General features: G+C 42.2%; 1 protein-coding gene across 1 annotated transcript in view; it reads left to right on the top strand.

The window, feature by feature from the left end:
* The window catches only part of NPTX2 (neuronal pentraxin 2), a 55,348-nt gene that overhangs the window by 28,916 nt on the left and 9,712 nt on the right, over positions 1-16,720 (top strand). Inside the window, 5 exon segments of the mRNA XM_008928024.3 lie at positions 14,075-14,175; positions 15,433-15,785; positions 15,885-16,028; positions 16,031-16,196; positions 16,198-16,423. Of these exon segments, the coding sequence (XP_008926272.3) occupies positions 14,075-14,175; positions 15,433-15,785; positions 15,885-16,028; positions 16,031-16,196; positions 16,198-16,423 (990 nt within the window).

Genomic DNA, 16,720 nt, shown 5'->3' with positions numbered 1-16,720 from the left:
GTGCAAGGAAGGAAATCCAAGGGGAGGGGAGTGATCCCTGCCCCCCCTGTGAGCATTCCAAGTTCCAGCTGGCCTGCTCAGCCCTGCTGTGTGGTGTTACCCACACACTTGCTGTGCCAGAGGCAGCTGAAGGTGCAGGCTTGTCTCTCACAGCTGCAGTTCTTTGCCAGATCCCTGTTTCCTGCAGAGCAAACCCATGTGCCCTGGGCCCCGTCAGCATTACAGGTTCCTCCTTCCTGGAATTTTCTCTGCTGGTCATGGTGTGCTGCCCCTGGGATCGAGATCCACCAACTCTCTCCCTGTGGGTGATTTCCTGCTTGCCTGCATCAGTGAGGGAGTGATGACTGTGGAAAGAACTCCTTTTTCCTGCATCTCCAGCCCTTTTAGTCACTGTGAGCTCCAGGCCCTTTTTGATATTATATTTTATTTGGAGGCCGATTTTTTCATTCATTGTTCACGTGATGGAGGGGTAAAAGGGGTAATTGTTTCTGAGCACTAATGAAGCCCAACACAGAGTGTTCTCTCTTTATAACACATCTTTCCTTTTTTTTATAATTTTTTATTTTTCCTAAGGAGATGTTGCAGTTACATCTTTAAGCCAGTCCCTGATGCCCGGTGTAGATTTTGCTTTCCAGCTAAGTGTAATTTGGTATTTTGCCAGGAGCATAGTTATCTGTAAAGTACCAGCTCTGACTTTTTTAAGAGATGCTTTGGGATTGTGTTTATCAGATTTGGGGAAAACCATACCTTATCAAATGTTCTTTTTTTCCCCTGCCTGAAGGTTGAAATTTTTTTTTTCTGAAGTACATCAAGGCTAGAATATGACAGGGCAATTACTTTTTTTAAAAATTTATTCAATAGTAATCAGTAAACAGATACTGTCTCATACCCATTCAGCATGTTTTGTATATGCAGGTTGGTTTTGTGGAGGCAGATTGCTGTCAAGTTAGAAGCTTCAACACCATGACAGTCTATTGACAGGAATTTGATCATGTAGTATTGGCTGAATCTGGGACTGAGTTTTGGCTCTGGCAATGTTGTTAGTTGTGAGATAGTTGCTTTTTTCCCCTCAGCTGATACTAACTGGCACATAGTTTGGCTGTGCATGATAAATAGCCAATGGCAAAATAGTTTCAGATTTCTATTCCATAATTTATATGAATAATAGCATTATATTTGCTTTTTCCCTTTCAGCTGTGAATCCTGTGTCCTTTCTGTGCCACAGAGCAATTGCTGTACAGGAAAGGAGGAGGCTGCCTGCCCTCCAGAACAGGCACAGGCTGGAAGCTTTTCCTAGGATGGTGGGAGATGCACTTTGAAGCCTTCCAGGCTAATGAGGAAATGGAATCCAGGTCTCCCACTACTGGGAAGAGTTTTCTGATCTCCGGGCAGTTATTTAAACACACATATCAACATAAGCATCCCTATCTTAGGAAAAAAATTTACCAGCTCCAGATTAGCCTGGCCATAGGATGTTCTGAACATACCCTGAAAATAAACCCCTCAGCAAACCAGATTTTAGATGTGCTCAGAGGGGGGTAATTCCAGCCATGCACAGGAGAAGCTCTCAGTGTTCAGGGAGCTTTAAGGTCAAAGTGAAGTGCCTGGGAAGCAGAGGCTTCTCACAGGTTGTGAGGCAACTGTGGCAAGGCTGTTTTGGTTGTACTTTGAGATGTATATACAGAGGCTGTTCCAAATAGTATAACCTTCTTTTATAGACGTTGGGGTATTGCAGTATTGTCTTAAGGGTCACAGTAGAATCTGCATTTTTATGGTGTGAAAACAGGTGAAGACCAGGTAGTAGAGATGACCAGTGCTTTCAGCAGCCACCATCTCCACTGAGAGACAGTGGAATGGCTCTCAACAGTTTATTGAAGTGTTTTTTCCTGTGCATCTCAGTCCATTCATAGTTGCATACCGGTATTTTATTGCGGTGTCTGGTAAAAGCATAACATAATACAAATTATGCAGGCAGATTGCAGAACATCTCTGTGGTTTTCAGCGAGTTTGTTAACTTTTTATATTGTTGACTTAGATAGGATGGTGCCCTGAACAATCACCTGTCATGTGTCCACAGCCAAAAATCTCAGACAGGTTTTTGTGTGAAAAATTCATGCTCTGTATGTTGGACCAGCACTTGAATGGATAGATATAAAAGCCTCTAAGGTGGGTTCTCTGTTGCAGGATGCAATACATTATTCATGACACCTGCCTGCCTTGGCAAGCCTAAATGTATTTCTAGCATTTAACCTCAGCTATGTATCCAAATCCAGAAATTATATGTGACACAGCATCTACCACTTTGATCCAAGCACATCTTACTAAGCCTCTCACATCTCCGTCGGTCACTCGAGAGGAAGGATGTGAATGGTTTGCCAGAATGTTACTGCATTTAAAGTTTAATACAGTAAAAAAATTGGCTGTGCCTTGCTACATCATCTTCGTTCCAAATGGTAAACAAGTTGGTAAATGTGAATGAAAAGCCTCCAGAGTATAAATAATAAATGCTTCTTCCTGCTGTACTGGGTGCTTTACGTTTTTGAAATGATACCAGTATTTTTTATTTTGCTTTTAAATGGATTACATTGTTACACTGTACTATGCTCTCTACTAGACTCTGTGAAGGTCTTTATCTGTGTTCAGAAGTGTTGCTTTTATATAATTACTGGCATAAAACATCATATGCTGCAAATTAAACACAAACAAATGAAATGAATATTCAGGGAATTCTTGGCAATTTGTTGTATTTTGTGTGAGCTCTGTGCAGATGTTTAGGAGTTTCTTAGTTCCTGACAAGTAATAGATGATTTTGTTTAAAATGTCTAAATTATGAATATATTTATGTGTTTTCTTACTACGATCGTGCTGTGAATTTATCTTACCCGATTTATAATTATTACATTAAATCCACACTAATCATAATAGCAAGTGAAGACAAAATGCACCCCTTCCCTCCAGCCCCTGCCCCCAGCATTTCTAACCATAGAATAATTGAAGGTGTGCTGCAGCACTGACTTACATTCCTTTAGGAGTCCTTTATCCCCTCCAGTTTGATTCTGGAATGTGTAAGGTTCATACAATTATATCTTAGGCACAAGACAAAAGGATAAATTAGCTATAATTCCTTTAAAAATCACAGTATGAACATGAGGTTCCGGTGATCACTTGTGGGACATTGACTTTTCTAACAGTGAAAAAGGTAATGCCTGTCAGAAAACCACCAAGTGAAACCTTAGGAGCAAAGGCTGAGTTACCCTTGGCAGCTGCTGTAGTATTCTTACTTGTTGTAGATCTGAGAGTTGGTCAAACTCCTCTTTCCATTTCACAGAAGTGGTGTCAGTACATGCTATTGAACATACACACAGGGCATTCACATAGGAAGGTTTGGTGGGTCTGCAGTGTATGAAGATAAAACTGTGAGCACTGCATATTTTAATAATGGATGAGAACAGAACTGTTTTTCCAAAGTAGTCAATTTTTATAACTCATCTTTTCAGAAGTAAGTTGCAGGTGAGGGCAAAAAAATAGTTTTTATTGTCTGTCAGCAGCCTGTTGAAATAGAGTTCAAAACAAAGCATATAAACCCAATGATAGTTTTTCTGTGCTGAACTTCTGTTCATTCTTTAGATGAAAGGAAAAAGTGTAAGAGAAAAATACTGTGTGTTGGAGAATATTTTGTAGAAGTCATAAAGCAACCAAGTCACACCAGTCTTTAGGTTTGCATCGTTTTCCTTTTTTAATGTGACTAAATCTATTGCTAAACCACTGTCTACAATTTCTTTCCTGAATTGTCTCTGCTTTAACACATGGATGAAATTCCAGAGAAGTCGCCTTCATTTCCTGAATACATGGTCATATAATATGGCTCTGTATTAAATAGTATCTGCAGATAGAAATTTGATAATGGCACATTAAATCTTATCGTCCCATGGAAGTAAATGGGTATTTGAGCCATCTGTGTCACAGGAGGTGTGATTAGGGTGAAAGGGCAAGAAGTTTTTCAAAGAAGGCAAAGCTTCAGTGACAAATGAAGAATCTTAGCTGCATTTGATATGCAGCTGTACAGTGAATTCAGAGCAGAGACTTGATCACATCTCCTTTAAAAGAAAATTCTTCCTTCTCTCTTTTTTAGGTGAGGAAAATCTCCTGAGGAATTGGTCATACTTAGACTGCAGAATGAGGTACTTAGCTGCTGTTTTGCTGTATTTCCTGCTCTCTGGACATGTACTGCCTCAGGCTGTTCATTCTCAGCTCGCCAAGGCACTGAAGCTCACAATTTCTTATGCCTCTTCTGAGGGCAAATGTATTTGATCTCTACTTTGTGCAGTGCAGTGTTCTGGACCTGTTTCATCATCACGAGTTAAATCCTCTTCAGACTCCTTCAAAACCTCAAAGAGGCTTCACACAGCAGAACTTTTGCAGCTGAACTGCATTGTGCACCAGGAGTGTGTCCCTGGCTCTCTGCAGCACTTTTCTCTTTTCCAGCATGGGGAGGTCTAAAGAAGGAGGCAGCTCCTGAGCTGCATCTGAAGAGAGCTCGGCAGCACGTGCAGGAATTACAGGAACCAAGTGGTAATTGCGGGCTAAAACCACACAGTCGATAGACACGGACAGTAAACGAATAGTCACCGAATCTGGGAACTCATTTAGGGTTTGGCTCGACAACAGCAGTAAGTGGGAGCAGATGATAATCAGCTTCTGCACTGTTGGTGCAGAGGGTAATGAGTGAACACTGACTGCTGCTGTTCTGAGGAGCCTGCTGAGGCAGCAGCAGCATTTGGCCAGCCTGGCTTTGATTTCATTACAAGTGTCAGGCGCTTGTGTCTAGACTGGTGCTTTGGCAGCTAATTGATCTCTAGCATTTGATATGCTAATTATTTCTTTCATATTATGCTAATATGTGTACAGTGAAAGAACACCTTTTAAATGCTATAAGGATATCTCAGAGGCATATTTGGAGTTGGAAAGTAAGACCTGGAAATCTTGATGTATATCAGGACAATATACAAGTGACTGAGGGCTTATAGTTGTGGGAATTTAGCTGAAAAATGGGCATGTAAAGGCAGGAATTGTTTAGTCATGCAGTGACTGTTCAGGGCATGTGGAACAGGCTATTCTGCACAGCCCTGTGCAGAAAAATGGTGTGGATTAGGGAATATACTACTCTGTTCAACACTCTTTTTTTTGCTGCTACTATATGGATGGCTTTTTTTGTCAGTAATCTGGACATCATAGTTTTTATCATTTCCTGCAGTTAAGAGAAGGAAAAACTAACAACAGAGAAGTCTAGTTGAGTCACCTCCCAGCTCTCCTCCAGGGTAGATGTACCTTTATACATTAAGATAAAAAGGGTGATTGGGCATTGGAATGGGCTGCCCAGGGAGGTGGTGGAGTCACCATCCCTGGAGGTGTTTGAGAGAAGGCTGGATGTGGCACTCAGTGCCATGGTCTAGCTGACAGGGTGGTCTAAGCTTATAGGTTGGACTTGATGAGCTCAGAGGTCTTTTCCAACCTGGTTGATGCTGTGATGCTGTGATACTCCTCTAGGCAACTGCATTACTTGCTGTCTCTCTCTAAATTTCTACCATTTAACTGTTTAAAAGCAGATGTTCCTCCACTGCTTTCTGAGATGTGCTTGTAAGATAGAGTTCATTCCCAAATTTTTTGTCCTTTCCCCTTTTTTGGATTTTCTTCATCCTCTGGGTGCTTTTAAAATACAGTCTGATGAGTCTCAGTGGTTACTTTTCTGTAGCTCCATGTGGAATTATAATTGTACACGTTGCTCAGGCTTTGAAACAAAGGTGCCATCAAGGAAAGTGTTCATGCACATTTTCTTTTGTCTGGTTCCACTTGGATATTTTGAGAAATACTTTTATTAAATATGTATTTGATAGACTTGAAAGGTATCAAAGCATGTCTGCCGAAATATAACTGCCAAGGACCCAGGCCAGAGCTGGAAGCACACACTAATAATGTAGTGCAGAGCCAGGATCCTCACTAACCTTTGGAGATCAGCCATGTTTGCCAATTGAACAATTTAACTCCATTAAATATTTTTTTTTTTATAGATTTTTTTTCTATACAGACACCTTTTGCATAGACTAATGGTCTGCCCAGTGTCGTTTAGTAGACAGTAATTAGATTACTGAGATGTACTTAAAGTTTTAATAATAGGAAAATGTCTGATCTACATTTGGCTTCAGTCCCTGGCAGTGGATTAGCTGAGCACCTCTCAAGTGTTCTACGTGCAGGGGCAGACTCCACAGCCACTGCTGGGAACAGATACCCTGTCTGATGTGATAAACTTATGTGTATGCCCTAATCACCTTCTTGTTGACAAGAGGGAACTTTGATTTTATTCAGGAGGGTACAAGAAACTGATTATTTAACTCTGCAGACCAAACCAACCCAAATAAAACCATCCATTCATTTTAGACAGCAAAGCCAGTGAACTGATTGCTGAAAAAAGTCAGTGAGCTGTCCTTAGTGAAGTCCAAAGCAGCAAGTCAAAATGTTTTCTTTTGTCAAGAGTTATTATGTACAGTTAAATTCATCCAACAAAATCTTGCAAATGATATGGAATCACAGTAGTGTTTTAGGCAAAGATGGTCATATTTTTGTACTGAAATTCAGTATGTTACATTTAGTTTAATTTTGAGGTTCTTCAGAATTGATATGAAGCTGGTGACAAAGTAGAATTTCTCACCCTGATACAAGTATAGGTGATAAAATGACCTGGTCCCCCCTCAGTGACATACATTCCTTCTTGTTGTAGCTTACTTTTCAAACGTGTGATTTTGTTCACTCGTAAATACAATTTTTGGAGGCAACAAGTGTCTGACATCCTGAACCTCCCTCTTAGGCTAGAGTTCTCAAGTGAGTAATTTTAATTGAAACTGAAGGGCAAAATGTACTTTTGCATTAAAACAAGGACTCCTTAATAAATCTTATTTGTTACCCTTTACTTCTGGTTCAGAAAATGATTTCCTGGACCCACTCAAACCCTGCAGCAATAGAGCTGAGAATTAATACTTGGAATATATCGTGGACTTCTTTATCTTTTGTCTTTTAGCCCAAAGAATTCCATCTGGTTGAGACCATGTGGTACTTGTACAATGGCAACTGAGTCAGACAAAATTTTAAGAATGTTCCCTTTATTTTCCCCATTATTTTTAGAATATTCCCTTTAGGGGCTTTCATTCATAAGCAATATTTTATGTAAGTATGACAGGACAACACTAGAAATTAAATGTCTATGCAGACTAGTAAATATTATTGCAGCCTAATATTTATTTTTCTTGCAGAAAGATAAATATTTGCCATTTCTTCCCATATTAGGAAGAGATTCCAAAATCTCCTCCTGGTTTTAAGAATTTCACTCATCTCTTCACAGCAAGGTGATGGGACATCAAGTCAGGCCCATCTGTAACTGGTGGCCACTACTGTGCCTGATGCCTTTGACTTCCCAGCTCAAACAGCTTCACACTCTGTTCCTGTTGCTCTGACTGAGTGTGGGCTCTGGGAACACAACCCAGGAGCAGGATCTGAACTTCCACATTCGGATCTGGAGCATTTCCTCGAGCAGTGCTGACACTAAGCCTGTTATCAGATCAAACAACAGAAAAGAAATTCCTTGACTAACTTGGCTGTGGTAGCTCAGTGGCTCTGTATTGAATTATTTGCCATTGATCCAGACTAAAACAGCCCCATGCATCAGCTCACATGGGCTGGGTAACTTCAAGTCATAATTTTTGGCAGGTATGTGGCTGAAGTCATGTTACAATCAGAAAGAACTAAGGTGATTCAGTCCCACCCTTACAATTTTCACAGACTATAAAGTATTATTGTACTCCCATAATCACAAATAAAAATTGGTTTGGTATCTGCTTAATGATTCAGGGGAAAAAAAAAAGATGACTAAGGCCCTTAGCATTGTACAATGGATTTTAATGTATGGCCACCTAATCATCTTGAAAATTTGAATGTAAGTGCTCTCCTTTATCTTTGCTTATATTACTATTGACATCTGGGATAGTTTTATGAGAGCTTAGATTTTGGTCCTTTAATCCTCAGTTGTTTTTTAATCATTTCATTTGGAAGGGGTTTTGCTCCCTAAGAACTGCTGCAAAAGTGATCTTTAGTTAAACCTGTGAAGTGCAAAAATCATCTGCCAAGGCAGATGCACAACGTTTCTCCTGTTAATGTCTCTCCGGCCTTTAATCCTGTCTTTCCAGTTTGTGTGGGCACTGACAGTTAACTCAAGTTTCAATCAAATCTAGACAAATAGGATTTTTGCCTGCCCTACAGTCAGCTACTCAGACAATCAGTGATATTTTTCACACTGTTCAGAGACTCATTAGACCTTTGTTCAGACTGGCTGAGGCACAGCACGGATGTAGAACATGCTCTTTCATAGTCCACTGTATTTTTCACAGGCTGAACTTTAAGGATTTATAGGCAAAGCATTTTCCATTTTATTTGAAAAAGAAATCTAATTTGCAACTGCACATTTTTGACAAGAAAAAAACATTGAAGTGAGATTCGTTTCACAAATGAGTTAATTTAATGCCATTCATTTAATAATGCCTAAAATATTGCTAAGCATTTAAATGCAAAGGACTGAAAATTTTAAGACTGCATTACTGCTATTTTGGTATATGTTTTCTGATGAATATCCATCAGTCTGCAAAGAAAGAAATTTAGTCTGTGAGATCATTTCATGATGGCATACCATATAAAAGACACTGAACACAGCAATTAAATGTAAAATTACCAGTGAATTCAGATATTAGACAATGAAAATATAGATGGGAGTAATATCGCTACAATACATTTGAATATTATGTCAATGGGGAGTTAGATGAGTACTACAAAACACATAGAAAATAACCAATCACTTCCCCCAAGATCTTGTCATCTTAAAGGGTGAAAAGATAACAATGGAACTGGGCAAGCAGCAGGAAGGGTAAGGTAAATCTGTTATGAGCATTAAAATCAAATAAGATGATTTAGTTCTATGCTGCTTAAAGTATGATTGCAGCCTGGCCAGATGGAATTAGTACAATGACAAGTAAATGCATTTTTGACAGTTAAAATCTAAAAAGATTTGGGCTGGTTTACTCTCCTCACCCACAAGTACCTCTTAGTGCAAATAACCTTTTCCAGAGCCAGGGGATGAAATGCCCTCCAGGGGTCAATAGTGGAGCTGCTGTTGATTACGGGAAAGCCCAAACACCTCCCAGCCTAACTGCTGGGGTAAATAAATTAATCTCCAGATTCTTTATTTTGTCATTTCCGTGTCAGTCTTCTTCCATCTGTGTGCATTCTAGTTTCTTGCAAAAACTACCTCCACAGACAATGACTTATTTTTTTCCCCTTGGCCTCCTTGAACTCTGTGGAGCCTCTCCATGGATCGTTATGTTGTCACACTCATTAGAACTTGAGATGAAACCCATCGAGGTGACTTTACATCATCCCAGAACACCTGGTGCTGTGGCATTTCACATGTCATAGGGGTCAGGACATAACAGCATTTCTAATTGTCAGTCACAGGGTGAGACACAAAAATAGTGAAAGGAGAAGGGAAATCCCTGGTGGGAGAACTCAAGGTCATCGCTCTGCTCCAGACAGAATTGAGAAACCACCTCACTGACATGAAAGACAGAGCTGCTTCTACAGTAATGCTCTGTAATGGAAAGGCACTGAAAGATGTTCTGCCTTTTGTCCCGGATTTCTAATCTCTCATGTATTCTTTTCTCTCTTTCTTTGTCACAAAGTGGGTACATAACATTCTATTCTGTAAATTCTACCACTAGATCCAAGTGTGTATTTCTGGTGGGGTATCTTCAAAAATATAGTTAATTTGATGTATGTCTGTGAGTGTGCATTTTGTACACATGTGCAGAGATATGAATGACTGAGACAAACATGTATTTGTGGTTCATGCAACTGTCATGGAAAGAAAAAGGAACTTGCCAATACTATCATGACAGTGAACTATCTGGTCAAGGGACACAATTTCCTGGCCAGCAACAGGGAAATTATTCACCTGCTATTGGACTTTAAAGCTTGTAGGACTGGAAGGATTTCAAGGGACCCCAAAAAGCTTATTGACTCCAGAAAACCATGAAAAGGCCAAGTGTGGACTGTAATAATTATGCATACTTCAGTATTTGGAGATAAAGCAGGAGGTACTTTATCCTGCTTCTGTGCAGAACACTGAGACACCTGCAATGGAGTTTAATGCATTTCAGCTCCTGCACTGAGAATTTTGGTTCATGTGGGAAGTGGTGCTAATGGAGTCTGCAGAGAGGAAATGCATCTCACGTGCCACAGAAAGAAGTGTGATATTAGGTCTTTTCACAGTAGCATCTTACTTTTCGAAAAACACCAAATCTAAGTGGGCTTAGAAGTCTGAAAAGCAACTTGAGCAATAAATACCCAGATCTGAAAAAGTAAAAGCATTTGATACACTGCAATATATTTTATATATATGCTGATTTCATAATACGTTGACATGTATTTTGCATATCCCTAGGCAAATTCTGTGATTTGTCTTGCTCTTGGAATTGGCCAAAATTCACACAGTTTCAGGGAGATATGTGTTAATAATAATTGAGTAATAAATGTGAAGCTCTCAGGGTTTGTTCTCCATACAACTAACCTATTGCACTTCTAAAACACATTTCTAAGCCTGGCATTTTGGGCTAAATGTCTGTAGAATGCCAGGAAGGGAACAGGTCCTGCAGTGGCTGCCCCGCTGTGTCTCTGGTTGGTGATTAGTGACAGGGTGACAGACAGCTTGTGTGTATTCCCAAAAATCTCCTGTTCATGTCCTGTGTTCACCAGCAGCATATGGGAACGCTGGAGGCAGTGAGCTCTCTTTTAGTGTCTGATGTTCTTTGAAAGTTCCTGCAGTGACTCTCTCTGACAAAGTTAGTTTTTACAGTGAGTACCTCTACAGTGAGTTCTGTCTTCCTTCTGCTGGAAGGAAGATTATCCAAATTAATGATTCTCAGAAAAGTGATGTATCATTTAAATGATCTAGTGAAATCCTGAATTTATTCAGATCAATGGCAAAATTCCTATTGACTTAAAAGGGAATACATTTTTCATTTATGATTTTCATAGACCAGCCTAGGAAAAGGCAGTATATCTCTTAATGATTGGCTTCTTCTAATATTCTATCTGTATTTTATCCATGAAAACTATATAAGACAGGAATATTAAGCATACCTAAAGTATGTTGAACAAAATCCTCATGCTACAATATCCCTGGATGCTGTGACTTTTAACTTCTGAAGGCAAGCCCAAGTTTCATATTTCTTTTCCTGTAACTGGTTATTTACCTCTCTTCCCCCCTAAATTTCCTGGTATTAATACTTGCCAGATACTGAGTTTCTTGGAACAGGCTTAAAAATTTTGGAGTTCAGTTATGTGGCACATCTCTAATCAATAGCCAGGAGACTTTTATGCAGTCAGAAGTAGTAGACATCAATAAATAAAGAGTCAGATCATATCTGATTACTTCAGGAAACATATTAAGAAGGATACTAAACAAAATTCATCATTTCAGGCTTCATTGTTGGTGAATAGTTTTATAGTTAATAGAGTAAAATGGCTAAATAGTTATATAGTAAATAGCTAAAATTGTTATGATGGAAGTGAAATTGGTGGGCTTTTGACAGTGATACTTAAGGAATTACTCAAACTATATATTTATTTTTTTAACTTCTGGATGTTGTAAATGGCAGCCCAAGTAGCATTTTTTTGGAAGCAAATGGATTAAATAATCTCCTATAACCTAGATTATATACCTAGTGTATATAAACACAAATAGTAAGCATCAAGTGCCATTGTGATACACAGACATACAGCTTCTGCCTGGTGTGAGTTTGTAATATGAGAAATGCTAGAGAGGTGTAGAGAAATTAGATTTTTTTTTTCAGATGTCCCTGCTTTCTGACAGAGTTGGACAGCTGGCACCTTTGGAAATTTCTCTAGGCAGTTAAACGCTTAACTTCCATTACAATGAGACCTGAAGTTCTAAGTCACCTATAAAAAGGATCTACACCTGTTTCTCTTGGTCTGAGTTAAGTTGGGCCTTTCAGATAATTAGACCAATATTTCACTGAATATGTGGACAATAATGAGTGGAACAAACCTGAAGTATCAAGAAAATAAGGCGCCAATCTTTCATCTAAAGTCACTTCTACACTGCCTTTCATGCGCTCAAAAATGAGGCACAGTTTCCTAATTTAATTAGAAGAGTTTGCAAGATGTGTTAGTGATAGTGGCCAGACAGATGTGTGTTAGCAAAGTTTTATGGCAGATCTCCTGAATTCCAGACCTTCATCCTAAACACAAAACCTTTGTCTCGTCGAGAACCCAAATACATTTTACAGAGGCACTGAAGTTCTGGTGCTAGATACCACAGCTACGCATCAAACACAGGCAGCAGTGAGCATGCAAATGCTGTTTCCAAAGAGAAGAAAGCCTTTTTGAAGGCACTAGAAACTGTCAAAGCCAAATTAAAAATTAAAAATCCATTCTGTGGGCTGCTGACACACTAGGCTGCCTGACAGCCACAGAGCCAGGAAGTTCTAAAAACCTCTCAAATGCAACGGTGAGTTGTCTGTACTCTCTGTGCTTCCCCCTCTACCCCAACTCACTTTTATGCTACAGTGAAATATCTCAGTGCCTATGAGCTGTTCATCTTGGTCATAAGGAAAAAAAAACCCTCCTTTTTAAAACATCTTGAGTGATCAAGTATTCAGCTTGCTTATGCCTTAACATGTGACATATTGATGTAAAAATGATAGACTTTCTCAAAATTTTAATGATTTATTATTTATGATAATGTACTGCTGCATGCCAGTCACTCAAATGAAGAGTTATATGGCCTTCAACATGAAAAAACACTGCCTACAGTCACCAAAAGTGTTTCAATAAATTATTACATGCATTAAATTTAGGTCTCAGAGTCTGTAAGTGGGGTAAAGCAGGGTAATTCATGTTCATAGAATCATAGAATGTCCTGATCTGGAGGAGACCCAGAGGTATCATCAAAGTCCAGCTCCTGGCCCTGCACAGGGCAGCCCCAAGAATCCCACCATGGACTTGAGATTGTTGCCCAAACACTTGAGCTCTGTCAGCCTTGGTGCTCTGACCCCTTCCCTGGGGAGCCTGGGCAGTGCCCAACCACCCTCTGGGGGAAGATCCTTTTTCTAACACCCGACCTAAACCTGCCCAGATGCAACTCCAGACCATTCCCTTGAGTCCTGTCCCTGGTCCCCACAGAGCAGAGCTCAGTCCCTGCCCCTCCTCTGCCCCTCCTGAGGAAGTTGTACCTGCAGTGAGGCCTCCCCTCAGTCTCCTCCAGATGAACACACCGAGTGCCCTCAGCCGCTCCTCACACGGGTTCCCCTTAAGGTCCTTCCCCATCTTCATGGCCCTCCTTTGGACCCTCTCTAACACCTCACTGTCTTTCCTACCTTGTGGTGCCCAAACCAGCACACAGCACTGGAGGAGAGGCCCCACCCCTGCAGAGCAGAGCAGGACAATCACCTCCTTTTAATTGTGAAATCACTGAAGTACCCTAGCAAAACATTGAGGGTGTCAGGAAGCCTTTCTCCATGTCCTCCACGTTTATACCCCATTTCTTCTGTGTGATAACTGATGTTTCTGAGTGTCTTTGTGGGGATTCTTTCCTGTTTTACTGACTGCCCCTGTCAAGAAGAAACAGTATAGTAATAAAGGACAATACTTTTGTTGTCATGAGCAATTTACCACCATATATGTTACAGAACTCTGGAAGTCAGATGTTTATTGCTTGCTGCTGCTTGTATTACTTCTCAGCTTGCCTGAATAACAGATCATGACAAAAATCTATCTATAATTAAGGAAAACCTTGAAGCTATACATTGCTTGAATTTAAAAGGAAGCAACGCCTTTATCACTGTCATGCATTGAATCAAAATCTATTTGGGAACAGCTCTGACTTGTTAAGTGGGTTTTAAAATCCAGATCAGAATTTTTAAGTTTATTTTGAAGTAATGTGAGGTTATTTTCACAGGGTACCATCACAGTCCATATTATAGAGGATGGAATCAAGCTGTACAAAAGCAATGGACTTCTATTGTCCTACAGTAGTGTGGAGGGCGGCCTTAATGACAGGTAAATCCAGCATTTTACAATTATTTTATTATTTTTTTCAAACCACTTCACATGAAATTTGGGAGAAATGAGCTGTAATGTGATAGAGATGTGACTGATTAATCTTACATGTACAGCAAAAATTCTGGTACATTATTCTGTATAAGCTTTAATATTTCTCAGACTTCTGTGGACCTCTGTTGATAGGAGAGATGTGGCTCGTGTGCTGGCACGGTCCTTCTCATTGCAGCATCCAGGGTCTTAATCAGCAACGTGGTTAAGCCGGATATGATCCTGATTTCCATGGGAGTGAAATGTCTAAGCAGGCATTAGTCACAGCCTCCGTACCTGAGTGGGTACGTTTTCATTCAGCCAGGAAGCAGCAGAGTCTCCTGAGATCTGGTTTCCAGACAAAGGGAGTTCAGACAGAAATCGGAGCTTCGAGTCGCCTTTTGAACTCCGCCCGCCCTCGGGGTTCTCTCCCCCTGAATAAGCAATGGGAGCTGCATCTCGCTTGTGCGGCTTAACAGCGGCTGCAGTTGGCTTTGAGCAGTCCTTTCAAACAGGACATCGCTGGAGGGCTTGAACAAACACACTGGACTTCATGAAGCAATCAGATTTAACTATTCCTGCAGTGCAGACTCCTGGAAGCTTGCTAACTCCTTCTGTAACGAAACAATTCTCATGCTAACTGAAAAAAAGCTAAAATTATCTTCAATTACATATTCTCTACTCCTTATTTTTATCCATAATTATTTTTAAAGTTATGTGTTTCACTGTAAGAGCTACTATCGTATGGTAAAATGTCATCTCCATATATAAACTTTCTAAAAATCTGAACTTCTACTCAAAGGTTTGGGATTCCTTAGAGCAGCCTCTGCTGATGCATGAGGAAATTGTTTCTCTGCTATTTCCAGTGGAGGTAAGAGTTTTCATTGCACATCTAAGAAGAAATTCATATAAAAGAAGTTCACAACAACTGTTCCGTTGACGTTTTTATGGCGCTTGGAAAAACATATGAGCCTTCACGGATTATAAATTTAAAGTGAAAGTAACTCAAGTAAATAAAGCGAAAGTAATTCAAGTAGATAAATTGATCAGCATTGAAAATATCAGATGCCACAAACAATATAGCTAAAACGTCTTATGGTCCAACAGTGGTTTTATGGTACTCTGCAGAATTTTCTGATGATGCTTCTTAAGACATCCCTGTCCCTTTCCCCTCCATCATGACGCCGATGTGTAGCTTGAACTGATCCCGTTTTTGTGACGGCAAAGAGATGCTCCGGGCCGTATCCCAGGCGAGTGCAGCCAGTCGGGGCAGGGGAAGCGACGATCCCTCTGCTCGGCACTGTCCGGACCACATGGAGATTCCGCGTCCAGTTTTGACCAATTCAAGAAAGACATCGACGAGCTGGAGTGGACCCAGCAGAGACCACCGGGCGCTGCGTGGTGCGAGAACAAGGGAGCACCGGTGTCAGCAGGAGCCAGAGAGGATCAGGCTGGGCACGGGGAGAGGCTCCGGAGGGCACTGGCCCAGCCGGGCCGGACATGCCCATCCAGCCCTCAGTCCCGCCGAGCCCGGGTCGCCCCCGGGCCGGCGCCAGCGCCCCCGACCCCCGCCCCCGCGCGTACGCCGCCCGCAGCCAACCAGCGCTGGCGCGCGAGCCGGGCCCCGCCCCCCCGCGCGCGCTACCCATAAAAACGGCGTCTCGCGGCGGCGTTGAGAGCGGCGTGTGAGGAGCGGGACGGACCGGACCGACGGGCGGCGGGACCCGCTCCTGCCACCGCCGCTCGGCCCCGCCCGCCTCGCCAGCGCGATGCTGCTCGCGTGGCCGCCGGGCTCCTGCTCGCCGTAGCGGCGGCGGGGGGGCGGCGTCGCCGGCCGGCGAGCAGGAGAGCCCCCCCGGCCAGCCGCTTTCGGTGCACGGTCGCCTGCCGCCCGACGCGCGGGCGCCGGGCTGCCCGCGCCCCCCCGTGCCCATGCAGGGCGCGCGCTGCCCCCCCGAGGAAGCTCAAAAGCCACGGTGCGCACGCGGGAGGGACCGTCCTGCAGCAGAAGGAGACCATCGGTAGCCAGCGGGACGCCATCCGGGAGCTCACCGGCAAGCTCAGCCGCTGCGAGGGCGCCGACGGCAAATCCGCGTGGAAGAACGAGGTGGGCAAGGGCAAGGACACGATGGGCGACCTGCCGCGGGACCCGGCGCAGGTCATCGACCAGCTGAGCCGCACCATGCAGACCCTGAAGGACCGGCTGGAGAGCCTGGAGGTAGGGCCGGGCAAAGCCTCTTCACGTCTGGCGGTGGCTGCTTGTCATGTTCTTCTGGTTGTTTATCTGCTCTCTGTAGTGGTAAAGAACCTAAAGGGCTCCTCTTGAACGTGCTCTCCCACTGCGTGGGGGGAGATTATGGTTTCCCTGCTTATCACAGCTTAGTTTCTGTATTAATATGTCTAAATCTCTCTTTCTGGGGATGTGACTTCATTGGGGTTTGAGGTACAAAGCTGATGCCTTGGGCAGTAAGACCTCGGCATATGGTGCTGAACAGAGCAGTGGAGATGAGGAGAT

This window comes from Manacus vitellinus, unplaced genomic scaffold (assembly GCF_001715985.3).
Source record: "Manacus vitellinus isolate BGI_N305 unplaced genomic scaffold, ASM171598v3 scaffold_12_pilon, whole genome shotgun sequence".
Lineage (NCBI taxonomy): Eukaryota > Metazoa > Chordata > Aves > Passeriformes > Pipridae > Manacus > Manacus vitellinus.
The sequence above is the reverse complement of the archived record's forward strand: the minus strand, read 5'-3'. Positions and strand labels throughout refer to the sequence as shown.